General features: G+C 37.6%; 1 protein-coding gene across 2 annotated transcripts in view; it reads right to left on the bottom strand.

Annotated features, from left to right (window-relative positions):
• The window catches only part of MTBP (MDM2 binding protein), a 72,238-nt gene that overhangs the window by 42,395 nt on the left and 3,063 nt on the right, over positions 1 to 26,780 (bottom strand). For both annotated transcript variants that reach the window (XM_061123886.1, XM_061123887.1), the window contains exons 3-11: positions 25,153 to 25,226; positions 24,906 to 25,057; positions 23,075 to 23,133; positions 21,368 to 21,512; positions 16,764 to 16,881; positions 15,710 to 15,844; positions 14,050 to 14,144; positions 13,179 to 13,251; positions 10,055 to 10,172 (exon numbers count right to left, since the gene is read on the bottom strand). In XM_061123886.1, coding sequence (XP_060979869.1) covers positions 10,055 to 10,172; positions 13,179 to 13,251; positions 14,050 to 14,144; positions 15,710 to 15,844; positions 16,764 to 16,881; positions 21,368 to 21,512; positions 23,075 to 23,133; positions 24,906 to 25,057; positions 25,153 to 25,226 — 969 coding nt within the window. The remainder of the gene's footprint in view (positions 1 to 10,054; positions 10,173 to 13,178; positions 13,252 to 14,049; positions 14,145 to 15,709; positions 15,845 to 16,763; positions 16,882 to 21,367; positions 21,513 to 23,074; positions 23,134 to 24,905; positions 25,058 to 25,152; positions 25,227 to 26,780) is intronic.

Raw genomic sequence — 26,780 nt, 5'->3', positions numbered from 1 at the left:
AGTTTCCTGAGGTTAATGTCAATTTTAGATCTTCCTTCCATTCTAACGTAAGCACTCAGAGCCCTCTTAGAGCTGCAATGAGGGGCTTTTCATATGTTTGTTTCTATTTCCATTCAGTTAAAATTATTTTTTTAATTTGACCTATGGGCTATTTAGAAGTGTGCTTAAGTTTTAGTTTCCAAATATTTAAAGTATTTCTCAGATTTCTTTCTGCTGTTGCTTTCTAATTTAATTCCACTGCAACTGGAGAAAACGTTGTGTATTATTTTTATCCTGTTAAATTTACTGAGCCTTGTTTAATGGCCTAACAAATATATAGTCTATCCTGAAGAAGTCTGTGCTTGAAGAGAACAAGTATGCTCTTTCATGCTATGTTTAATAAAAGTTAATAAAGTTGGCTGACTGTTCTCACTACTGAATTTCTAGCATCTAGAATAATGCCCTGAACACAAGGAGCGTACAATAAATGTAAGTTTTCGCTGACTGAAAGCATACTTTGTCTTTGCCACTGAAATCTCTTCCAAAATCTTTATCCAAGTCCTTTACCTCTTCTCAAGGGCAAAATTATTTATAAAATCAATTACACTGAGTCATCTTAACCTTGGCAGTTTCAGCTCTATTTTGAAACACTTTTATCCCACTGATTGGAATATGAAGAAGGCACAAGCTTCCTCAATGCAAAGTACTTTATTAGTCCTAATTAATAATTTTTTTTTTGCCGAATATCTTCAAAATGTTTCCTTTCAAAAGAATTCCAATTTTGAAAAAATGTGGCAATAGAACTCAGGATGGTAAAATGATCACAGATTACCAGTAGAAAGACTTGGGTGGAAATTTTGACTTCACCCTGTGACCTTAGGCAAGTTTCCTGATTTCTCTGTACCTTAGCTTTTTCATTCTTATATAAAATTAGGCAATGATCAACATCTAATTTTTTTGACAATTTCATAAAACATCTCTGTGAACATATGGTGTACCAGGTTCTTTTCATTATACAACTGGCTTTTTAATACAAGTTTAAATATAGAGGCCTTTCTTCAGAAATGTAGTAGGGTTTAGTTACTTGCGTTTGTTTCCATAATTCTTTTACATTTTCCCCAGTACTCTTCCCCATAATACTCTTGAGTATTTCACCAAAAATCACTTTTAAAAATCATTCTTTGCCATTCAATTTAAGCATATTTCAAATTGGGCATTGTTCTATTTTCAGTTCAGTTAGTTTAGTCGTTCAGTCGTGTCCAACTCTTTGCAACCCCATGAACCGCAGCACGCCAGGCCTCCCTATCCATCACCAACTCCCGGAGTCCACCCAAACCCACATCCATCGAGTCGGTGATGCCATCCAACCATTTCATCCTCTGTCATCCCCTTCTCCTCCTGCCTTCAATCTTTCCCAACATCAGGGTCTTTTCAAATGAGTCAGCTCTTTGCATCAGGTGGCCAAAGTACTGGAGAGTCAGCTTCAGCATCAGACCTTCCAATGAACACCCAGGACTGATCTTTAGGATGGACTGGTGGGATCTCCCTGCAGTCCAAGGGACTCTCAAGAGTCTTCTCCAACACCACAGTTCAAAAGCATCAATTCTTCAGCACTCAGCTTTCTTCACAGTCCAATTCTCACATCCATACATGACCACTGGAAAAACCATAGCCTTCACTAAATAGACCTTTGTTGACAAAGTAATGTCTTTGCTTTTTAATATGCTGTCTAGGTTGGTCATAACTTTCCTTCCAAGGAGTAAGCATCTTTTAATTTCATCGTTGCAATCACCATCTGCAGTGATTTTGGAGCCCAAGAAAAATAAAGTCAGCCACTGTTTCCACTGTTTCCCCATCTATTTCCCATGAAGTGCTGGGACCGGATGCCATGATCTCAGTTTTCTGAATGTTGAGCTTTAAGCCAATTTTTTCACTCTCCTCTTTTACTTTCATCAAGAGGCTCTTTAGTTCCTCTTCACTTTCTGCCATAAGGGTGGTATCATCTGCATATCTGAGCTTATTGATATTTCTCCCGGCAATCTTGATTCCAGCTTGTGCTTCATCCAGCCCAGCATTTCTCATGATGTACTCTGCATATAAGTTAAATAAGCAGGGTGACAATATACAGCCTTGACGTACTCCTTTTCCTATTTTCAACCAGTCTGTTGTTCCATGTCCAGTTCTAACTGTTGCTTCCTGACCTGCATACAGGTTTCTCAAGAGGCAGATCAGGTGGTCTGGTATTCCCACCTCTTTCAGAATTCTCCACAGGTTATTGTGATCCACAGAGTCAAAGGCTTTGGCATTTTAGGTCAAATTATATGAATTTTTATATTTAACAATTTTTGACATACCACAGTTCAAACTAATACATATGTAATATATGCATAATATACATCCCCTGATTTCCTACATTAAACCTGAAGAACTGATAAAAACTGGAGCACAAATTTGGGTTCACACTGCAGTCCATTCAAAGTCTTTCTTCACTTTTCCAGACAGCAGTTACTGCTAATTGGAAATACAATATATATTTCACTTATTATTAACAATTATTTTTGAGTACCTATTAAGTGTCAGGACTTCCCTGGTAGCTCAGAGGGTAAAAAAATCTGTCTGTAGTGCAAGAAACCTGGGTTTTGATCCCCGGGTCGGGAAGCTCCCCTGGAGAAGAGAACAGTTACCCCCTCCAGTATACTTGCTTGTTGAGTCCCATGGACAGAGGAGCCTGGTGGCCACAGTCCATGGGGTCCATCAAGTGTCAGGCACTGTTCCAGGCACTAAGAATAAAGCAACGAATAAAAGTAGAAAGTCCACCTTGTCTCTTCTCCTTCCCAGTGAGGGGAATGAACACACATTCGGTCTATCAGACGGTGGGGAGCACCAGGGAGAAAACACAGACCTGGGAAGAGGAGGGGCTGTCAGGAGTAGTCTCTGCAGTCTTAGACAGGGGAGCAACAAGCAGGTCCTGAATGAGAAAGTGACTTCGGAATAAAGGCTTCCCCAAACTGAGAGACCTAGCCAGCCTGGGTAAGAACTGAACCTGTGACCTCCATCACCGTATAAGCTCCCCAACAGCACATTTTTTGTTCAAGTTACTGCCGGTCCGCACCTAGTATATTTCAGCTGCTCAGTAAAAAGCTGTTGAAAAACTTTAGTATTTCATGCATATACAAATACTTATAGATGCTTACATTCACACACCTGAACAGATATTTGTACTACAAATGGTAGCAATAATAACCTTTGCATGTATCTATTTATGTAATAGCTCCTGGGAATTATTTCTAGTTGATTGCTACTAAATGCAACGCTTTAGTAAGACTTATAGTTCCTTCTCCGTTTCTATTTTCTAAGTCACAGTGTAAACTCCAGAAGAGGAGAAGCATGTCTGCCTTGCTCACCACCAATCCCCAGACTGTAGTACCATCCCTAATTCACAGCACCTTCAAAGCATGAATAGAAAGGCATGATGGAATGAATAAATAACAAGGTCATAAAAGTATAAAATCAGTGAAGAGTTTTAGCAAAGAGTATAAAGTATAGTTTGGAGGAAAGGGAACATGGAAGGCAACATCAGAGAACAGCTGGGCATGATTCAATAGGTTGTGGGGAAACAGTTTTGATTTAGAAGGCTGATCTGACAGTTCATATCTCATCTGGCAGTGAGAGAGGCTACTGGTAGAGGCGCCACAAAAGGGCTATGATGTGTTCCCATGTAAGAGGCATCAAACTTACACTAGCTAAAACTTGGGTCTCTTTACAATAGAAGTTTTGTCAGTGGGATAATTTCCCCTACAGGACGGGTTATGAGTAAAATAGAACTTAATAATCAACTGTCCAATTTGATTGTTTCTACTTCTAAGATTAAAAAAAAAAAATACTGTATAGTGTCAACTTAATCAGCCCTTAATGATACAGCCTAATCAGTAATCAACAATCTGCCTTCAAAGATGGTCATGTGATAGATGTCTAATTATTTTTCAGAAGTTACCAATATGAATCCCCAAATTTTAAGAGGGGATAAAATAAAAATCAAATCAAGCCAACTGATAGGGTATTTTCTTAAGAGCTGCAATAAAAACCATGAGGGGGGAAAAAATAACTAACAGTAAATTCTAAATCAAAAAATTATCTTGGAAAAAATTACAAGAGAAAAAACAAATAAAGGGCTGTCCAGAATACACTCAAGTTTAGTTAAAAGATGTTAGTGTTCAATCCATGTTAATAGCCTTAAATACAGGTAATAGTGAGAAATCTATAAATACTATACTATCCCAACATTTCATGTAGTAAGGTGAAACTGACTCTTCTGCCATCCAGTAAGTCTATTTCTGACTTTGTTTTAGCATCTGCCAAAACCACCAGGTATACACATATTCCCTGTGAGCTGAGAAGGGTTAAAGTCGAATTTATTCATGAGCTAGTTCAGTGCAATAAGCTACATTAACAACGTCTGTTCCTCCAAGAAGCCTCCATAAGGCTCTGTGAGGGTGTACACCCTGGAAGTATCCTTCACTTCACTTTCACCCTGCCAGCCAAAGGGATTTAAAATGATTTTTCAAAGTGCCTGCCTCATTTGGCTATAAATTTCACAAAGAAAAATACCATGCCTCTATTTCCTCAAGTGTAAGAACCTAGCTGGACTCCCCATTATTTCCCACACCTTGCACCATATTCTATATCATGTCATAAATTGTACTTCAATATTGATGTTAATGATTATAATTTTTTCCAGTTTTCCAACAACCATTTCCTCCACTATACCTTAAATTCAGGTATTTCTAAAGGTTCTACCTGTGAAGTCTAGTTCTAATCATGCTGTCTATGTGTTTCTTTCCAACCACGCCTAAGGTTTCCATGTTACCTTCACTCATCCGTGGAGGGCTGTGACATCGGCAGATTCCCAGGATTCAGACCCTGATTGAGTCACCTCCCTCTTGAATCTGGCCCATGCTTGAGAGTAGCTTTAAATAAGAGAACACAGCAGAAGTAACACTGGCCAGTTCTGGGAATAAGCCTTAAAAAGTCCTGGCAGCCTCAATTTTTGCACATCTTGGAATCTTGAGTCATCATGTATAAGTTCTAGCTAATCTGCTATGGAGATCACAAGATAAAAGCATGTGGCAAGGAAAAAGCACTGACACCACATGGAGAACACCCCTCTTCCTGCGTACCATATGAGGCCAACCCGCAAACAAGCCACAAGCTCAGCGACGCCACACCTCAGTCAGTGAGCGCTGGTCAGACGGGCAGGAGAGCTGCCCAGGTGAACCCAGCTCCAACTATGAGCAAGTCAACTGTCTGCTCTTTTAAGCAAGTCACTCAGGGTGATGCTCTGTTTTGAGTTTGGGAATTCTCCAGGCCAGAATACTGGAGTGGGTAGCCTTTCTCCAGGGGATTATTTCTAACCCAGGCCTCCCACATTACAGGCGGATTCTTTACCAGTTGAGCCACATAGAGAAGGGAATGGCAAACCACTTCAGTATTCTTGCCTTGAGAATCCCATGAACAGTATGAAAAGGCAAAAAAGATAGGACACTGAAAGATGAACTCCCCAGGTCGGTAGGTCCCCAATATGCATCTGGAGATCAGTGGAGAAATAACTCCAGAAAGAATGAAGGGATGGAGCCAAAGCAAAAACAACACTCAGTGTGGATGTGACTGGTGATGGAAACAAGGTCCGACCCTGTAAAGAGCAACATTGCATAGGAACCTGGTATATTAGGTCCATGAATCAAGGCAAATTGGAAGTGGTCAAACAGGAGATGGCAAGGGTGAACATCGACATTTTAGGAATCAGTGAACTAACACAGACTGGAATGGGTGAATTTAATCCAGATGACCATTATATCTACCACTGTGGGCAAGAATCGCTTAGAAGAAATGGAGTAGCATCATAGTAAAAAAAAAAAAAAGTGCAAAATGCAGTACTTGGATGCAATCTCAAAAACGGAAGAATGGTCTCTGTTCGTTTCCAAGGCAAATCGTTCAATATCACAGTAATCCAAGTCTATGGCCCAACCAGTAATGCTGAAAAAGCTGAAACTGAATGGTTCTATGAAGACCTACAAGAACTTCTAGCACTAACACCCCAAAACGATGTACTTTTCACTATAGGGTACTGGAACGCAAAAGAAGGAAGTCAAGAGATACTTGGAGTAACAGGCAAATTTGGAGTATCTCCAAGGCAAGTTTAGCCTTGGAGTACAGAATGAAGCAGGGCAAAGGCTAATAGAGTTTTGCCAAAAGAATGCACTGGTCACAGCAAACACCCTCTTCCAACAACACAAGAGAAGGCTCTACATATGGACATCACCAGATGGTCAACACAGAAATCAGACTGATTATATTCTTTGCAGCCAAAGATGGAGAAGCTCTATACAGTCAGCAAAAACAAGACCAGGAGCTGACTGTGGCTCAGATCATGAACTCCTTATTGCCAAATTCATACTTAAATTGAAGAAAGGAAGGAAAACCACTAGACCATTCAGGTATGACCTAAATCAAATCCCTTATGATTATACAGTGGAAGTGAGAAATAGATTCAAGGGATTAGATCTGATAGAGTTCCTGAAGAGCTAATGGACAGAGGTTCATGACATTATACAGGAGGCACGGATTAAGACCATCCCCAAGAAAAAGAAATGCAAAAAGGCAAAATGGTAGTCTGAGGAGGCCTTACAAATAGCTGAGAATAGAAGAGAAGCAAAAACCAAAGGAGAAAAGGAAGGATATACCCGTATCAATGCAGAATTCCAAAAAATAGCAAAGAGAGACAATAAAGCCTTTCTCAAGTGATCAAGGCAAAGAAACAAAGAAAAACAATAGAATGGGAAAGACTAGAGATCTCTTCAAGAAAATTCAAGATACCAAGGGAACATTTCATGCAAAGATGGGCTCCATAAAGGACAGAAATGCTATGGACCTAACAGAAGCAGAAGATATTAAGAAGAGGTGGCAAGGATACACAGAAGAACTATACAAAAAAGATCTTCATGACCCAGGTAATCACGATGGTGTGATCACTCACCTGGAGCCAGACATCCTGGAATGTGAAGTCAGGTGGGCCTTAGGAAGGGTCACTATGAAAAAAGCTAGTGGAGGAGATGGAATTCCAATTGAGCTATTTCTAATCCTAAAAGACAATATTGTGAAGTGCTGCACTCAATATGCCAGCAAATTTGGAAACCTCAGCAGTGGCCACAAGACTGGAAAAGGTCAGTTTTCATTCCAATCCCAAAGAAAGACAATGCCAAAGAATGCTCAAACTACCGCATAATTGCATTCATCTCACACGCTAGCAAAGTAATGCTAAAATTCTCCAAGCAAGGGTTCAACAGTATGTGAACCGTGAACTTCCAGATGTTCAAATTGGATTCAGAAAAGGCAGAGGAACCAGAGATCAAATTGCCAACATCCACTGGATTATTGAAAAAGCAAGAGAGTTCCAGAAAAACATCTACTTCTGCTTTATTGACTCCCAAAACCTTTAACTGTGGATCACAACAAACTGTGGAAAATTCTTGAAGAGATGGGCATACCAGACCACCTGATCTGCCTCTTGAGAAACCTGTATGCAGGTCAGGAAGCAACAGTTAGAACTGGACATAGAACAACAGACTGGTTCCAAATAGGAAAAGGAGTACATCAAGGCTGTATATTGTCACCCTGCTTATTTAACTTATATGCAGAGTACATCATGAGAAATGCTGGGCTGGATGAAGCACACACTGGAATCAAGATTGCTGGGAGAAATATCAATAAGCTCAGATATGCAGATGACACCACCTTTACGGTAGAAAGTGAAGAAGAACTAAAGAGCCTCTTGATGAAAGAGAAGAGTGAAAACCTTGGTTTAAAACTCCACATTCAGAAAACTGAGATCATGGCATCCAGTCCCCATCACTTCATGGCAAACAGATAGGGAAAGAGTGGCAGACTTCATTTTCTTGGGCTCCAAAATCACTGCAGATGGTGATTGCAGCCATGAAATTAAAAGACTCTTGCTCCTTGGAAGAAAAGCTATGACCAACCTAGACAGCATATTAAAAAGCAAAGACATTACTTTGTCAACAAAGGTCCATCTAGTCAAAGCTATGGTTTTTCAGTAGTCATGTATGGATGTGAGAGTTGGATTATAAATAGAGCTGAGCACCAAAGAATTGATCCTTTTGAATTGTGGTGTTGGAGAAGACTCTTGAGAGTCCCCTGGACTGCAAGGAGATCCAACGAGTCAATCCTAAAGGAAGTCAGTCCTGAATATTCATTGGAAGGACTGACTGACGCTGAAGCTGAAACTCCAATACTTTGGGCACGTGATGCGAAGAACTGACTCACTGGAAAAGACCATGAGGGTGGGAAAGATTGAAAGCAGGAGGAGAAGGGGACGACAGAGGATGACATGGTTGGATGGCATCACTGGCTCAAGGGACATGAGTGTGAGTAAGCTCCGGGTGTTGTGATGGACAGGGAAGCCTGGTGTGCTGCAGTCCATGGGATCACAAAGAGTCGGACACGACTGAGCGACTGAACTCAAGTGAACTATGGTGACATGTAAAATAGGTAACCAAAACAGCTGGTAAACTAAAACTCTAAATCTCCTGCCCTGATGACTCACAGAGATACACATCTAAACCTTTAAACTCTAGCTTTAATTTTCTACATAGATACTATCTGCATTTCAAATTCAACATTTGCTAACATGGATTTCAATATCTCACCTATTTCCTATAAAGTACTGGGGAAGCCGCTGATTGTAAAACTGTATTCCTTAGCATTCTAGGGCTCTAGAGTATCTCTGCAGCTTTCTTGGTCAATAATCTGCCTGCAATACGGGAGAGGCGGAAGACGCAGGCTCAATTCCCAGGTCGGGAAGATCCCCTGGAAAAGGAAATGGCAACCCCTCCAGTATTCTTGCCTGGAGAACTCCAAGGACAGAGGAGCCTGGCAGACTACCGTCCACAGGGGCACAAAGAGCTGGACACAACTGAGCACAAGCACTTGACTTGAGAGTATTTCTCGAGATTACAATCGGGCAGATGTGTGTCTTTAGTCCCATCACAACATGGGTCACAAAAACTAACCATAAGCTCAGAATTAAATTAAACAAAAGAAAGAAGTGAAAGTTGCTCAGTCGTGTCCGACTCTTTGCAACCCCATGGACTATACAGTCCATGGAAATTTCCAGGCCAGAATACTGGAGTGGGCAGCCTTTCCCTCCTCCAGGGGATCTTCCCGACCCAGGGATCGAACCCAGGCCTCCCGCATTGCAGGCGGATTCTTTACCAGCTGAGCCACGAGGCACAGTCCCACAGGAATACACACTGGCAAAGAGTACAAAGGAACACGCTTCGGCGACGTGACTTTGGACAAGCGACTTTAACATCTGACCCACCATTACTTCATGAAATATTAGTTTGGATTTAAATAATCTGAATTTATAATAGAAATTAATGACATCTTGAATGTAATAGATTGTTAGAGGCCTGGGTTCAAATCCTTGGAGAAGTTAACAGAGTTATTAACTGGAAGAGACAGGATTTAAAACAAGATTCTGGCAGTTAATGGCTCTGTAATTTCTCCAAGCCCCAATTTTCCACATCTGTTAAATGTGGAAAATCTGTTAAATCTGTTATATAATTTCATAAGGTTATTATAAAATTTAAATGAATCAAGATGTCTAAAGTACTTATGAAAAGTTGTTAAATAAATTCTATTAATTTCTTCAGAAAATTGTAACAAGTTAATTTTTTTAATATATCATATAATAAATTGATCATTATTTCCATCAATTTTATTCCTGAAATGGCTCTAAGAAATCCATGTTCAATATAGTTAGCTATCTAATTAACCAAGATTTCTGTCTTTTGAACACTGATATTTTACAAATAAATTAAGGTTGCTGTATATATGTTGCAGTAGGTTGTTAGATAAAAAAAAAAAATCTTAATATGATACAGATCCTTCTTAATTAGTAGTAATAACATATTTTCTCATAAAAAAGTGTTAAATCTCCATTTCAGATTTGATATGTACATTATTTACGTTGCACCATGAAAACTGGACTGCTTACCACTGATTGTCCCAGGCTTTCTAGCCATATATTCCTTCCATCTTCTTGAACTGAGTTGGCTGGGAGGAGGAATAAGTATGCTACTAATGGTACATGGCAACACAAAAAGAGCACCAGCCTGGATAAAACAGAATATACTTTTAGTGACTGCTCACAGGAGGCACCTTTAACATACTATCACTTGACAATTCTCTACTCACATCTCACCTACATAACACACCTTTAATAATTCCCTCTCCCAAAAATTTCACTATAAAAAGTAAAAAACAAAAACCTAAAACACAGCCTCACCTCTACCAAAAAAGAAAAAGCCAAAAAACACAGAAAGGTATTCAGCTATAGGTGTTCCTTCTCCTTCCACTGAGTCATATCTCTCTGAAAACCATATTTACAATATTTAAGTTCAGGTTGTGGATATAATTTCTTTGTCTATCTGCAAATCAATGAGAGGCCACAAATTCTACCTGTTCTCAAAAGATTCTGGTCATACTAAGCCATAATTTTATAACTTTGGATCTAAATGGATTATTGTGGATTTTATAACTTTGGATCTAAATTTTATAACTTTGGATCTAAATGGATTCTAATTCAAAATTAGAATCAAAAGGCAATTTCATAACTTCTGTTCCTAGATATCGGAGACTTAATGCTAATAGGTATAAAATTCAGAGAAACCATGAATCATACGCCAGAAAACACGCAGCAGCATCCAGCTGACTTATGAGCAAGCCCAACTTAGTCATCATCATATTCCCATGGCTGGGCACACAGATGTTCATTAAATATTTGTTCCCCCAAACCCAACATAACATATTTAGGTAAATTCTCAGTTTGATTAAGCACTGAACAATACAAATTGCAATCCTGAAAGCTGTATTTTGCCTGTTATTTTAGAAATGTAAGCTACAAAATCAGCACATCTTGATAAATACTTTTTTTCTTTAAATTTGGGTGAAATTTAGGCACGAGGCATCTCAAATCTAAACCAAAGTCACTTTTAATTGTCTTCTGTAGACAGAAGAGTTATATGAGATACATGATACAAAGTTACTTAACACTTTTTGCTGCTATTTATTATTTTTGCTTAAGTATTCTTAACTAACAGTTATAAAAATAAGTCTTACCAGGGGCAAAATAAGGAAGGTAAAATTAAATATGCTTACTTTCCTTTATTATTATAGCCATAATCTTTTTAAGTTAAATATATTCCACATACTCAAGGTTAGACATTAAAATAAAAATATTTAGGAAAATAATCATTAATTCTAAAATATATATGTTTCTAAACATTAAGTCCTAGTTCTTCCTCCTTGCATAAAGAAGACTTCTTAGCCCAAAATGCATGACAAGACCATCTGGCCCAAACGGCAGACAAAGCTGTAATGTGAGTACGCCAGATCAGAGTCCAGTTATAGTTTAACAATTATATGACCGTTAAAATTATAGTTACAGCTTAACAATGTAGAGATGCTAAACACAATTCAAAGCATAACTTATACCATGGTATAAATATCCTGATCCACCAGCCAGATAAATAATCACATTTCTGAGACAGCCTATTTTTGATTAAACATTTACTACAAAAATGAAAATAAACATTTCTAAATCACAAATGCTATAAATTCCTACAAAATAAATTTATGTCAATAGTTTACACAACACTGACAACAAAACCTGGATTTTGATAAGCTGTGCCCACTCCTACACTGACCTTTAAATGGACTCAGAGACTTGAGAACGACACTTTTACTTTTGATAAGCTGTGCTCACTCCTACACTGATCCTTACATGGACTCCGAGAGACTTGAGAATGACGCTTTTACTTTCTATTTCAAAATTTAAGACAACACTTCAAACCCCCTTCAAGGGGCAAACACCAAACAAGCAGGCACTAATGACAATCATGATTTTAGCCTTATAAATTCTCTTCTTTGACAAAAGTGTTCCCTGTCCATATGATTACTAGATATTTTGATTCTCTAACAATTTTATCTTGCCTTTTTCTAATCTAATAAGCATTCCTCTAAAAGGCTTTTATTTTTATTCTGGGGATAATCAAACATCCTTTTTAGGCTCAGAAGTCGACTTAGGATCACATAAATCACTAGAATTTAAGGACTATGACAGCTTCCCAAGGAGGGACCTTGTCCACTTTATTCTCTCCAGTACCTGCAACAAACAACCGGCAGGCAATCCAAAAAAAAAAAAAAGAACAAATAAATGAAAACCATGGTATAAAGCACTAGGATTATTTCAAGCAATGAGCATGCAATTTAAAATTTTCTTTTAAAAAACGTAAAAGACTAATTTTAACCCATTGTAAAAGGACAATGAACTGTTTCACATCTGTTTCGCAGATCTATCAGCCAAATTACATAATCTATGTTTCCAAAAATTATGCCTTTCGCTGCATTAAAGTGGGAACATATATTTAAAGATCCAATATTTGTCCCTGACTGATAAAGTACAGTTCAATATTCTATAGTCATTGCCCAAGAAACAATAAAAATGACAATCTAATAAATCAAATTTAAAATAAAACAACTGAAAATGCCATGAATAGATACCAACAGTTTAGCTGTCTTCTAGGATTGGTCTTCCCTATCTTCAATAGATGGATTAACAATTATTTTATACCTGTGCTGAATTACAGGTATATGTCTGATTTTGACTTGAAACATTATCTATAAAATTAAGGACTAAAGACTTCATTGTAACTTCAAAAGAGGGTATCTAGAGCTTTATGCATTTCGGGAGAATGTTTCACTTAAGTGTGTCTATCATTTGGGCCACATAAATATCTTGCCACAGAACTGAAATCAAATGTGAAAGGAGTAGGTTAACAATAACCTAACGTACCCTAAAACTTTAAAGCAATTACCAATCATGAAGCTTATTTTTGAAAATCTCTTCTAAAAAAACAAAAATCACTTCCTGTCTGCAGTAGACTCTGGAGTTATAACAAGTCCAAAGTATTTAATATGAATTAGGACCAAAACAATGTGTTATTTGAAAGAAACCAAATCATCACACAAAGACAGATGAAAAAAATATATATTCCCTTTTCTCACACATCTGTAAATACTGAGTTAAAAACAAACCACACAAGCCCCACTCTTTATACCTCGCCACACAGGGATGAAATCTGCTCCAACAACAACACGGAGCTCTGCTTGGCACTGTTTTTGGTCAATCCCCTGTACTAAGGAGTTAAAGAAATGATGGAATGGTTAACTGTCAAATAATTTTACTTCCTACAGTAAGTTTGATTCTCCAACTCACAAGATGGTTAAATTCATTTATCAAAAATTTTAAACTACTCCTCTCCTTAAGGATAATTACTTTTCTGATTCTGAAGATACAACAAGAAGTAGCGATATGCGAACTATTAGAACCAGAGATTTTAAAAACTGGAGCTTCTGAATAAAAATTCAAGAACATTGTATATACTAGGGTCTCATTTCCAACCAACAACAAATTCTTTTTATACAAAATATTCTGTTATTAGGTATATTCTTAACACGTCTTAGATATATTTTCTTTAAAAAGATTCTAAAATATGCTGAATATTTGCAAACAAATGTGATGGCATTCATATTTACTTAAGTAACTAAAACAATACAGTAAAATGGCACTTTTATTTATCCTGCCAATGTCAAGAGAAACATCTGAACCTTCCAATAGTATATAAATTATTTTGTTTTTCTTTACAGATTCCTAACATTTTTCCCTCTTCCCTACCCCACAAATGAGTGATAATTTCAGGAAGTCTTCTGCCTATCCTAAAGGCATAAATATATTACCTGAAGGAAGATTCTTTTTTCCACGTTGTAGAACTTCTATTAAAACAATGGCAATGAAAGGTATACTGATATTATAAAAAAAAGAAAAACAACAAAAGTACAGCCAAATATTTAAATGTGGTGGTACCACGAAAAAACTCTACTTGACACAGAAAATGTGATCTATGATGAACATGTAAATGAAAAGGATACAGCTCAAATTCAATGTCCGACATATAGCAGGAGGGTAGATCTGATAATTTTATCATCTGCACAAATTCTAAAGCAGGGCCATAATAATGAAAAACCTAAAATGGAAAATAAAATTATGTAAGGTTTTAAATACCAGAAATAAAACGAAAGTGCAGGGTTTAAATCTTTAAAATGGGTCTTAAAAAGACAGTATTTATACACTATGCAAGCCAAGCACTTCATTCTCTGTAACAGACAAGAATTTCTTCCATTCCAATTCTAGCTTTCAGAGTGGAGAGATAGACATGGAGATTTCCTAGAAAGGAAAGTTTCTAGAAAGAGTTTTACAGGAAGAAAGTAAGTCCAGAAAGAGGTAAGCAACGGAGGACAAGAGTTCTCAACTTTTCCTGTTTATCTCTAGCTAGACAGACAGATATGCCAGAAGGCTAGGTTACTGAAGTGGGTCTGAAAAACTGAGAAAGAAAAAGAAAAGACACACCAGAAGGAACTCTAACTGGTATGCTGAGATGAAAAAAAAAAAAAAAAAATCCTTGGAGAAAATACCAGGGTAATTAAAGAAAGAACTAGTGAAACCAAGAATGCTAATTAACAAAGCAAGCTCCACTTGAAGAAATAAGGATTTCTTTGGATAAAGTCTAAAACTAAACTAAGAGTGAGCTAGTGAAGAAGGTATTTCCAAGGCTGGGGTTAGAGTACTTAATAGGAAGGGCAAAGAAAAGCAAAAACATCTTCAAACAATACAAAATTTTAAACTTGCAGAAATCTGAGTAATTTTACCATATATGATTCTGTGTATGTATGTGTGTGTATACACAAAAATACACAACACACATAGTGTGTATTTATATAAAGATCGGTATACTCAAGGGTATGGTTTTTTCAGTAGTCATACGTGGATGTGAGAGTTGGGTCATAAAGGAAGCTGAGCGTCTAAGAATTGATGCTTTTGAACCGTGGTGTTGGAGAAGACTCTTGAGAGTCCCATGGACTGCAAGAAGATCAAACCAGTCAATCCTAAAGGGAATCAATCCGAAATATTCATCAGAAGGACGGATGCTGAAGCTTCAATACTTTGGCCACCTGATGCAAAGAGCTGACCCATTAGAAAAGGCCCTGATGCTAGGAAAGACTAAAGGCAGGAGAAGGGGATGACAGAGGACGAGATGACTGGATGGCATCCCCGACTCAACGGACATGAGTGCGAGCAAGTTTTGGGATTGGTGATGGACAGGGAAGCCTGGTGTGCTGCAGTCCATGGGGTCACAGAGTCGCACATGACTGAGCGACTGAACTGAACTGATGCATGCATTTGTGTGTGTGAACACAGAGACAGAGAGATCAAAGCCTGTTCTTTTTCCACTGTGTCATGCTCCCTTCAAACTGAATCCTAGAAAGCTCACATAGTAAAGTTCAAACCTAAAGTGGTTTCAGGCCTATACTGACTTAACATTAGGATCATTCCATTTTGAAAAGAATCTAAAACATTGATAGTTTTGCCAACATTCAATGCTGATAACACAGTATAATTTAAGAACAATTATAATAAAAGTTGTGTGAGTGAGCACACTTAGGCACATATATTAGTTAACTAAGGATTCAAATGTATCTTATAAAAATATTTATGAATGGATGGATGATTGCAAAAACAAACACAGATTACCTTTGGCAAAATATCTTTATCCTTTGATGGTATTATCTTTTTGTCAAGAAAGCAAGTTTCTAAATTAGATGTATTAAAATCCTGAGGTGTGACTCCCTTTAAACAAAATTCAGGGAAACTAATTTCACATCCAAACTGAAAAGAAATGGAGAGAGCACTTACAGGCATCATGAATTAAGTTATAAAGATTAATATATCTTATTTCAACATAAAAGTTGAGAGGAAAACCATATGTAAATTCATTTTTGATTCCTCAGCTCAAAATGCAGTTCTTCCATTTACGTACACATCATTCGTATTTCAACTTACACATGAATTTTTCATGAAATGCTCTCCTTGGCCTTTCACTAGACCGCAAGAGTATATTAAGCCCATTCTCTGGAACCACAGGGACTTCCCTGGTGGCTCAAACGGTTAAGAATCTGCCTGCAGTGCAGAAGACTGGGGTTCGATCCCTGGGTCGGGAAGAACCCCTGGAGAAGGGAATGGCAACCCACTCCAGTATTCTTGCCTGGAAAATCCCATGGACAGAGGTGCCTGGCAGGCTACAGTCCATGGGGTCCCAGAGAATTGGACACGACTGAGCGACTAAGCATAATAGACTGAAATACATCAAATACCAGAAATAATTATTTGAACATGGATACAACTCACATGCAAAAAAAAAAAAAAAATACAACTTACATGAAATAAAGCAGCTTGGACAAACATGAACTCAACTAATGTTAAATGCTATGTTTTAAAATAATGTTACATTCTAGAATTGCAGTGCCCAAAACAATCATAGTGACTACTTACATTTAATAAAGTAAAAAATTCAGTTTGTGCTTGAAGTAGTCACACAGAAAGTTCCACTAGCAACATGAAGCCAGTGGGCTATTGCATAAGTATAAATTCAGAACATTTCTATTAACGAAGCAGTTCTATTTAGATAAGTGTTCTTCCAGAACATCTTCAAATGGTACATGTTCATTAGGATTCATTTATATTATCTGTGTTGTAAATAACATTGAAAGGCCCACTTTGTAAACTGTGATAACAGAAATCCCCTTACCTTCCTCTCCCATATCTGAATCTTTCCCCTCCACAGCTCCTTTGAATCAATAGCATTTCTGAGATCTTCAAAAGATACAACATTAGCAGAAAGGTATTCTGCAATTTTCTGATAACTTCTATAAATAAAAAGTTCATGATAATTCAATACAGGCTTTTAAATTTGACTTAGATTTAATGGTTATAGTTATCTATAAGCTAAACAAGCAAAATGTCAAGCTTCTATTTCTGCTTTTATCTACTAATATTATAGAACATTCATTAAATCAGTCTCTGGAGAAGTTTCCAGCATATATTCATTTAATCTCAATATCACCATGTATTATGAATAATTATCCTTAATGCTACAGATGAATAGATTTTCCTATTGTCATTTACTGGCTTTAACATGTCAAATACACACATATGTACACACATATACAAAGAATTAAATTCTTATCTTCAAAAGAACTGCTTTCCTAAACTGTTCCCACAACAGTTGTATATGAAATTCCTTAATACCACTGACAGATTATCCTGACTATGTGCATTCCAGTTCCTCCCTATATTTCAATGAAAAAGATCAAATCTCACTTTTGAAATTCCCCAATATATACTGCTGTGCTTGACATAATGACAGTGGTCAACAGTTGCTGAATGAAGAAAATCATGAAGTGAACAAACCCAACACCTATTTAAGGATCAAAACTGTAATACACAGTTGATACTTACTCAAGTAAAACACAACAGTATATATTTATTTCTACATTGCACATAAAACAAAAAACAAATATGACATTATAAATCCAGTGTATCCATATACCCATGGGATTTATCATGGTGCTCACTGGACAATACAAACCTATTTAAAAATACACAAGGAGTTGAGAGAATAACACTCAATAACAGTTCAAAAACAGTATCCGTAATATTTACAAAAAACTTAAAACATCTGAGAAATATTAAGTATGAAATAAGGAAAATCTAGGTTTTTGTAATGAAAAAAATCTCTAATGGCAGTAGGACATATTCAGTTCAGTTCAGTCACTCAGTCGGTGTCCGACTCTTTGCAACCCCATGGACTGCAGCATGCCAGGCTTCCCTGTCCATCACCAACTCCCAGAATTTATTCAAACTCATGTCCATTGAGTCAGTGATGCCATCCAGCCAGCTTATCCTCTGTCGTCCCCTACTTCTGCCCCCAACCCCTCCCAGCATCAGGGTCTTTTCCAATGAGTCAACTCTTCGCATGAGGTGGCCAAAGTATTGGAGTTTCAGCTTCAGCATCAGTCCTTCCAATGAACACCCAGGACTCATCTCCTTTAGGATGGACTGGTGGGATCTCCTTGCAGTCCAAGGGACTCTCAAGAGTCTTCTCCAACATCACAGTTCAAAAGCATCAATTCTTTGGCACTCAGCTTTCTTCACAGTCCAACTCTCACATCCATACATGACCATGGGAAAAACCATAGCCTTGACTAGATGGACCTTTGTTGGCAAAGTAACGTCTCTGCTTTTTAATATGCTATCTAGGTTGGTCATAACTTTCCCCCCAAGGAGTAAGCGTCTTTTAATTTCATGGCTGCAATCACCATCTGCAGTGATTTTGGAGCCCAAAATAATAAAGTCTGACACTGTTTCCACACCTATTTGCCATGAAGTGATGGGACCAGACGCCATGATCTTCGTTTTCTGAATGTTGAGCTTTAAGCCGACTTTTTCACTCTCCTCTTTCACTTTCATCAAGAGGCATTTTAGTTCCTCTTCACTTTCAGCCATAAGGGTGGTGTCATCTGCATATCTGAGCTTATTGATAATTCTCCCAGCAATCTTGATTCCAGTTTGTGCTTCCTCCAGCCCAGCGTTTCTCATGATGCACTCTGCAATGAAGTTAAATAAGCAGGGTGACAATATACAGCCTTGAAGTACTCCTTTTCCTATTTGGAACCAGTCTGTTGTTCTATGTCCAGTTCTAACTGTTGCTTCCTGATCTGCACACAGGTTTCTCAAGAGGCAGATCAGGTGGTCTGGTATGCCCAACTCTTTCAGAATTTTCCAGTTTGTGGTGATCCACACAGTCAAAGGCTTTAGGCATAGTCAATAAAGCAGAAATAGATGTTTTTCTGGAACTCTCTTGCTTTTTTGACGATCCACTGGATGTTGGCAGTTTGATCTCTGGTTCCTCTGCCTCTTCTAAAACCACTTTGAACATCTGGAAGTTCATGGTTCATGTATTGCTAAAGCCTGGCTTGGAGAATTTTGAGCATTACTTTACTAGTGTGTGAGATGAGTGTAATCGTGCGGTACTTTGAACATTCTTTGGCATTGCCTTTCTTTGGGATTGGAATGAAAACTGACCTTTTCCAGTCCTGTGGCCACTGCTGAGGTTTCCAAATTTACTGGCATATTGAGTGCAGCACTTTCACAACATTATCTTTCAGGATTCGAAATAGCTCAACTGGAATTCCATCACCTCTACTAGCTTTGTTCATAGTGACGCTTTCTAAGGCCCACTTGACTTCACATTCCAGGATGTCTGGCTCTAGATGAGTGATCACACCATCGTGATTATCTGGGTTGTGAAGATCTTTTTTGTACAGTTCTCTGTATTCTTGCCACCTCTTCTTAATATTTTCTGCTTCTGTTAGGTCCATAGCATTTCTGTCCTTTATGGAGCCCATCTTTGCATGAAATGCTCCCCTGGTATCTCTAATTTTCTTGAAGAGATCTCTAGTCTTTCCCATTCTGTTGTTTTCCTCTATTTCTTTGCATTGATCGCTGAGGAAGGCTTTCTTATCTCTCTTTGCTATTCTTCGGAACTCTGCATTCAAATGAGAATATCTTTCCCTTTCTCCTTTGGTTTTCGCTTCTCTTCTTTTCTCAGCTATTTGTAAGGCCTCCTCAGACAACCATTTTGCCTTTTTGCATTTCTATTCCATGGGGATGGTCTTGATCCCTGTCTCCTGTACAATGTCACAAACCTCTGTCCATAGTTCATCAGGCTCTCTGTCTATCAGATCTAGTCCCTTAAATCTATTTCTCACTTCCACTGTATAGTCATAAGGGATTTGATTTAGGTCATACCTGAATGGTCTAGTGGTCTTCCCTCCTTTCTTCAGTTTAAGTCTGAATTTGGCAATAAGGAGTTACATGATCTGAGCCACAGTCAGCTCCTGGTCTTGATTTTGCTGACTGTATATAACTTCTCCATCTTTGGCTGCAAAGAATATAATCAATCTGATTTTGGTGTTGACCATCTGGTGATGTCCATGTGTAGAGTTTCTCTTGTGTTGTTGGAAGAGGGTGTTTGCTATGACCAGTGCGTTCTCTTGGCAAAACTCTATTAGCCTTTGCCCTGCTTCATTCCGTACTCCAAGGCCAAATTTGCCTGTTACTCCAGGTGTTTCTTGACTTCCTTCTTTTGCATTCCAGTCCCCTATAATGAAAAGGACATCTTTTTTGGGGGTTAGTTCTAAAAGGTCTTGTAGATCGTCATAGAACCGTTCGACTTCAGCTTCTTCAGCATCACTGGTTGGGGCATAGCCTTGGATTACTGTGATATTGAATGGTTTTCCTTGGAAACGAACAGAGATCCTTCTGTCATTTTTGAGATTGCATCCAAGTACTGCATTTCGGACTCTTTTGTTGACCATGATGGCTACTCCATTTCTTCTAAGGGATTCTTTCCCACAGTAGTAGATATAATGGTCATCCGAGTTAAACTCACCCATTCCAGTCCATTTTAGTTCGTTGATTCCTAGAATGTAAACATTCACTCTTGCCATCTCCTGTTTGACCACTTACAATTTGCCTTGATTCATTGACCTAACATTCCAGGTTCCTATGCAATATTGCTCTTTACAGCATCAGACCTTGCTTCTATCACCAGTCACATCCACAACTGGGTGTTGTTTTTGCTTTGTCTCCATCCCTTCATTCTTTCTGGAGTTATTTCTCCACTGATCTCCAGTAGCACATTGGGCACCTACTGACCTGAGGAGTTCCTCTTTCAGTATCTTATCATTTTGCCTTTTCATACTGTTCATGGGGTTCTCAAGAAGCAACCCCATGTCCAAGGAGTGGCAGCTGCGCGGGCACAGGAGGGCCGAGAGGAGCTACTCCACGTTCAAGGTCAGGAGGGGCGGCCGTGAGGAGATACCCCTCATCCAAGGTAAGGAGCAGCTGTGAAGAGATACCCCACGTCCAAGGTAAGAGAAACCCAAGTAAGATGGTAGGTGTTGTGTGACGGTATCAAAGGGCCGACACACTGAAGCCATAATCACAGAAAACTAGCCAATCTGATCACAGGACCACAGCCTTGTCTAACTCTGTGAAACTAAGCCATGCCGCGTGGGGCCACCCAAGACGGTCGGGTCATGGTGGAGAGGTCTGACAGAGTGTGGTCCACTGGAGAAGGGAATGGCAAGCCACTTCAGTATTCTTGCCTTGAGAACCCCATGAACAGCAGGACATATTGGGTTGGTCAAAAAGTTTGTTTTCCCGTAAGATGTTGCTTTCTTGGCCACCACCATAAAACTGTCACATGTTTTAAAATCTTCAAAGGCTGGGTCTATTAAAAGCAGGGTAGCAAGTTAACTATAAAAACAAATAGCACAGAGAGCTTACATTTCACAATGATCTCCCGCTACAGTAATTTTTGCTGAATACCATTCCTTCAAATGTTTTAATGCTCCTACAGTAGGCAGACAGTCTCTCAGTTTTGGAGGATCTTTGTCAGAAGGCAACAGTATTATATCTATCATTGCTCTACCTAGAAAGAAATAAAGGCATTTTTATAATTTTTTTTACATTTTTATTTTGGAGCACAGTTGATTAAGTGTAACTTTTTAAAGATGTTAGACCCAAAATGCCTCAAAACAGTATCCTGGACAATTGAATTTTATGTTTTTTTAGAAGATGAAGGAGGATCTTAACTTTATGAAATTCTTAAAACAATACACATCTTTAGGAGTTCGAAATTTTTAAATGTTCATCCCTTGATTTAAAGCCATGGTATCTTGAAATAGCTAGCATATGCCAGAAAAATGAACTATATCATAATCACTTGCCAATTATGTGTCAGTGGTTAATAATACATTGCTCGTGAGATCATCAATGCTATTGTTGTTCTGAACAGAGGGGAAAAAAACTTGTGCAATTCATTATGTTCTTCTATACTTAATTTTGTTACACAAAAGGGAATGAATTAGTGTAAAATTGTAATGCTCAAATAATTTCTCTTTTTAAAGAACAATAAAACACTCAGAAAACTCAATTATACTGACAATATGACTGGTTCCTGAGAAAGAAGGTTAACTTCATGATACTTTACATTTTATAAAATGATGAATTTTACTGAAGGATAAGAAAAATCAAAATCAAACAAAAACCAAACAAAAGTATAACAATGAAAGTATTTCAATTTGCCAAAATAGCAACTCTACATTTCATATTTTGAACTTCATAGAAAAAATTGACGCTTATTTGTCAATGTATTCAGCTATTTTCCATGTATGATCTTTTATGCTAAAATACAATCCTGAATATAAGGATTAGATTGTGAGCTAAAGTCCTTTATGATAATCACATATACTTTACTCATCACTGTATACTCAGTTCCCAGTACATGCCTGACACATAATAGACACAACAAATATCTGCTTAATAACTGACCTCCAATAACGAAAATATTCAGAAATCTCTTTAAAAGTATTTGTGGATGCCAAAGTACATCAAATTTTTGATGAATCAACTAATTGATTCACCTTAAGAAAGATTAAAATAAAATACAGCTTTAAGAATAAACAATACACTGTTTCATAAAATATGCTTTCCATTACAGGGAAAAAAATGAACTGCATAAAAAAATTGAGTCAAGGGCTTCTTTTACTGTATGATATTCTATATGACAGCATATATAGCTGACTTCACACCATGAAAGAATGTTACCCAAATGATATACATTAAAGAATTTCTTTTTCCAGGAGTTGTCATGGGACAAGTTTTCTAAAGAACACTGTAGAAAACAATGGTAGACAGTAGAAAGACTCTTCTTCAGTAATAACTGAAGCAGGAAACAGATGAGTATTTAATTTTGTAAGTTCTAATTTTTGTCTAAGTAAATGAAAACAATTAAGAAAACTAACATCTCAACAATGCATTTTATTAAAGTAGTGGAGCATGTCTTTTTTCACAACTTCAAATAAAAATCATTTTTCATTTTGAATTTAAAAATCAGAAGTGAGAACACAAGCATAAAGACTGAGTTTATCATTCATTCACACACAGTTTAAGATAAGATGAAAATTACTGAAAGTAGCCATAAGATATTACCAGGAGCAGGAAGCTTGTCTGATAACTGATGCAAACTTTCTGCAGACTCTTCATAAAGGCTAAAACAAAAGAGAAAGTAGGAAAAAAAAAAGTTATATATAATCATAATCAGGTCATATTAATCAAATGGATCTCTGCGCCAGGCACTATTAAGTATGTTAGCATTATCTCATTTGATCTTCATGACAATCCCATGAGGCAATACTCTTAATACTATTTTTATCCTCACTTTAAATAATTCAGTTAAAGTCCACATCAGTAGTAGGTATGAAAGCTAGGATTCAAACCCTGAATCCAAGTTCTAAGCCACACTCCCCAAACAAACAACAGTAACAAAAAAGGGGGGAAAAACCATCCCTAAATTATATCTAGTACATAAAAAATAAATCATAACTAGTAGACCAAACATTTTTCTGAACCCTACAAAGTAAGATATTCCTAAGTGTTTAATAAAGGCTACTGCTTTTCTCTGAATGACACATAACAGATGACAGGAAAGCATGACACTCTCCTTCAATTCTTTAAAATCTATTAGTTTTATCCATATAATAAATTTTTCTCAAAATAGCTTATTATATGGCATAAAGTTACTTGAATCTTTTATTATAAACTCACCATTGTTTAAAAAACTTAAGGCATCTTATGGTAAAATGCAGTTTTCAAGCTCCCTCTTGTGGAAATAGTTATTAAGTCATTTACTAGATACAATCATTTTTACACTCACCATCTTCGACAGTGGTGAGAGAACATGGAATGCTAAGAGCCCTAAAAGGATCTCAGCACTTTACAGATGAGACAGTGAGCACCAGAGAAGTTCAGTGACTGCCCCAAGCTCATATAACTACAGACCACTTCTACCAGCCTCCGTTTCAATGCCTTTTCTAAACTTCTACAACGTCTCCCTTCATTAATCAGTATAAACAAATATGATTTGAAAACAGGAAAGCTCGAAGTCTGCAGTAATTTATAGAAATATAATACTTGAATATTAAAATAAGCACAGGTAGTTTTTTGTAATGAAGTATTACACAAGACCAAAATGACTAGTGGGCTTCCCTTGTAGCTCAGTTGGGAAAGAACCTGCCTGCAATGCAGGAGACCTGGGTTGGACTCCTAGGTTGGGAACATCCCCTGGAGAAAGAAATGGCAACCCACGCCAGTATTCTGTCCATGGAAAATCTCATGGACAGAGGAGCCTGGCCGGCTACAGTCCATGGGATCACAAGAGTCGGACACTACTTAGCAACTAAACCACCACCAGACAGTGTATTTCATGAAGAAAAAAATAATGACCACAACTCACATTACCTAAATCGCCATGTATGTCGAAATACAATTCAAAAAATCTAAAAGTGAATCCAATCACCCATATAACCCTCAACAACTATGGATTTTAAGGATGCCTGAAACACTGAAGACACACATAAATTGAAGAAATGTATTTCAGTTTCAAATAGCAAAATGAAAGTGATACTGTGGTTTGAATGCCAGTTATTAACCTTAAATAAAGTTTCTATTCAAGCTCCTGAAATATAACATCAAGCAGACTTTTTCTTCAAGCAAGTGACACATTAATTATCACTTTTTATGACTCCTACAAATAAGTAAGCTTAAGAAGCTAAACATTTTCAGATACACATTTTTGCATTTTAAAGAATTTTATTCAAATTAAAGGCCCAAACTGCCCATCTTCCAAAATAAGAATTGACATTTTTAATTATGTAAAATTCCCTCACTATAACTGCTAACATATCAAATCCTCACTCTCATGGCTAAAATACAATTTAATGTCAAATATTGTAAAGACATTATAGGAAGCATGTAAGCATACTCAGCCAAGGATAATGATTCCCTGCTATTGCTGTCTTCTTCCTCAAAACACTCAACAGCACTCAAACATTCTTCCATATTTGTTTGAAGAACATCTTCAATGTCATCTTTCTCTGCACCAAAATGTATCTCTTCCCAGTGTGAACTACAAAACTAACATATCAAAAGACTGCATTAAGTAATGAGTTCGTGGAATTATTTGTATTAACAAAGATATTGACCAGTGACCATTTTCTTATTTATATTACCTGATAAAATCCACATACTGCCTGCACTGCAAAGAACCACTTCCTGGAACCAGGTACACTGCCCACTGAACAGGCTTGAAAGCAAAATCATACTGATTAGAAGGAAAGAATGCCACAAATAAGCAGATGTTACAGCACATATACTTAGAGAGCTATGCAATTTTGATACATATTATACAGTTCTCCAAGTTATATATATGTGTGTGTGTGTGTGTGTGTGTGTGTAAATATAAAGAATACAGAAATTCAAACAGGAAAATCTGCCTAAAGAGTAAAATTATTCACTCTCTATGAAGACTCTGCTTTAGTTCATCACAGTTCAAAATGCACATCATTATTATTAATCTTCATTTCAAACTCTAAAATCTAAAGGAAAGGAAAGTGAAAGTGAAGTGGCTTAGTCATGTCCGACTCTTTGCAACCCCATGGACAGTAGCCTATCACACTTCTCCGTCCATGGGATTTTTCGGGCAAGAATACCGGAGTGGGTTGCCATTTCCTTCTCCAGGGGATCTTCCCAACCCAGGGATCGAACCTGGGTCTCCCGCATTGTAGGCAGACGCTTTACCATCTGAGACACCAGGGAAGACCTAAAAAGATGCTGAAAAATACACCCACTCAATTACTGCTGAATAATACCAAAAAATGCAAAGCATTTTAGGGAAAATGGTTCCCTCCTCAAAGACCATGAAGGTTTGGTTCAGCCTTACTAAAAAGAGAGGAGATAAAGAATAACTATAGCCTTAAAATAGAGATGATCTTCTTGGAGACTGGAATATTATATGAACATATGAAATTAAGGGTCACCCCAGGGTACGAGTCAGAAGATCAATGAAAAATTTAGAGCAATGTACAGAAATCGGATTCAAAGGAGGAGTAACTGCGGCTTACCTCATAGAAGTTAGGAAAGATGCTAAGTGCCTATTACCAATTTCTGCCAAAATTCCAGAAGACTTTATCCCCTAATTCCTTAAGAAAATAGAAGCCATTAGGTAGTAACTCAAATAACATCCTGTCGACAAACAGACCACCCTTCCTGCATTTCCATCAGGCCTTTCTTCATTCCTTCCTGTTGACATGTAAGAGGCACCATCCTTCCGACCAAGGCTACACCCCACCCCACTTCCACTGGGACACCAGGCCTCTGACTTCCCTGCATCTTTGATCTCTCCTTCTCTACCATTTCCTTCCCACTAACATCTAAATATGCACAAGTATTTCTCAAATTATTTTTTTAAATCACCTTTAAATTCATCTCCCTTTTTTAGTTAACCACTATATCTCTTTCTTTACTTTTCAGGAAGATAAACTTTCTGAAAGCACTGTCTACACTTGACCATCTCTACTTCCTATGTACCTTTTCTATTCCCCTCCAAATCCAGTGTAATCTGTTCTTTTGTCTCCAACATGCCACTGAAACTACAACCACCAAAGTCACCAGTGGGTGACATGTTTCTAAATCTAAGTTTTTAGTCCTATTGGTACTTGACTTCTCAACATTAAGACCAAGAAAGGAATAAAAAATGACACATTTGACTACTTTCTCCTGAAAACACTTGCTTTCTGTAGAAAACCTATCTTTCTTTAAAAACTGGTGCTCAGATCTTTTCAAAAATGAATTCAAGATT

This window comes from Dama dama, chromosome 21 (assembly GCF_033118175.1).
Source record: "Dama dama isolate Ldn47 chromosome 21, ASM3311817v1, whole genome shotgun sequence".
NCBI lineage: Eukaryota > Metazoa > Chordata > Mammalia > Artiodactyla > Cervidae > Dama > Dama dama.
The sequence above is the reverse complement of the archived record's forward strand: the minus strand, read 5'-3'. Positions and strand labels throughout refer to the sequence as shown.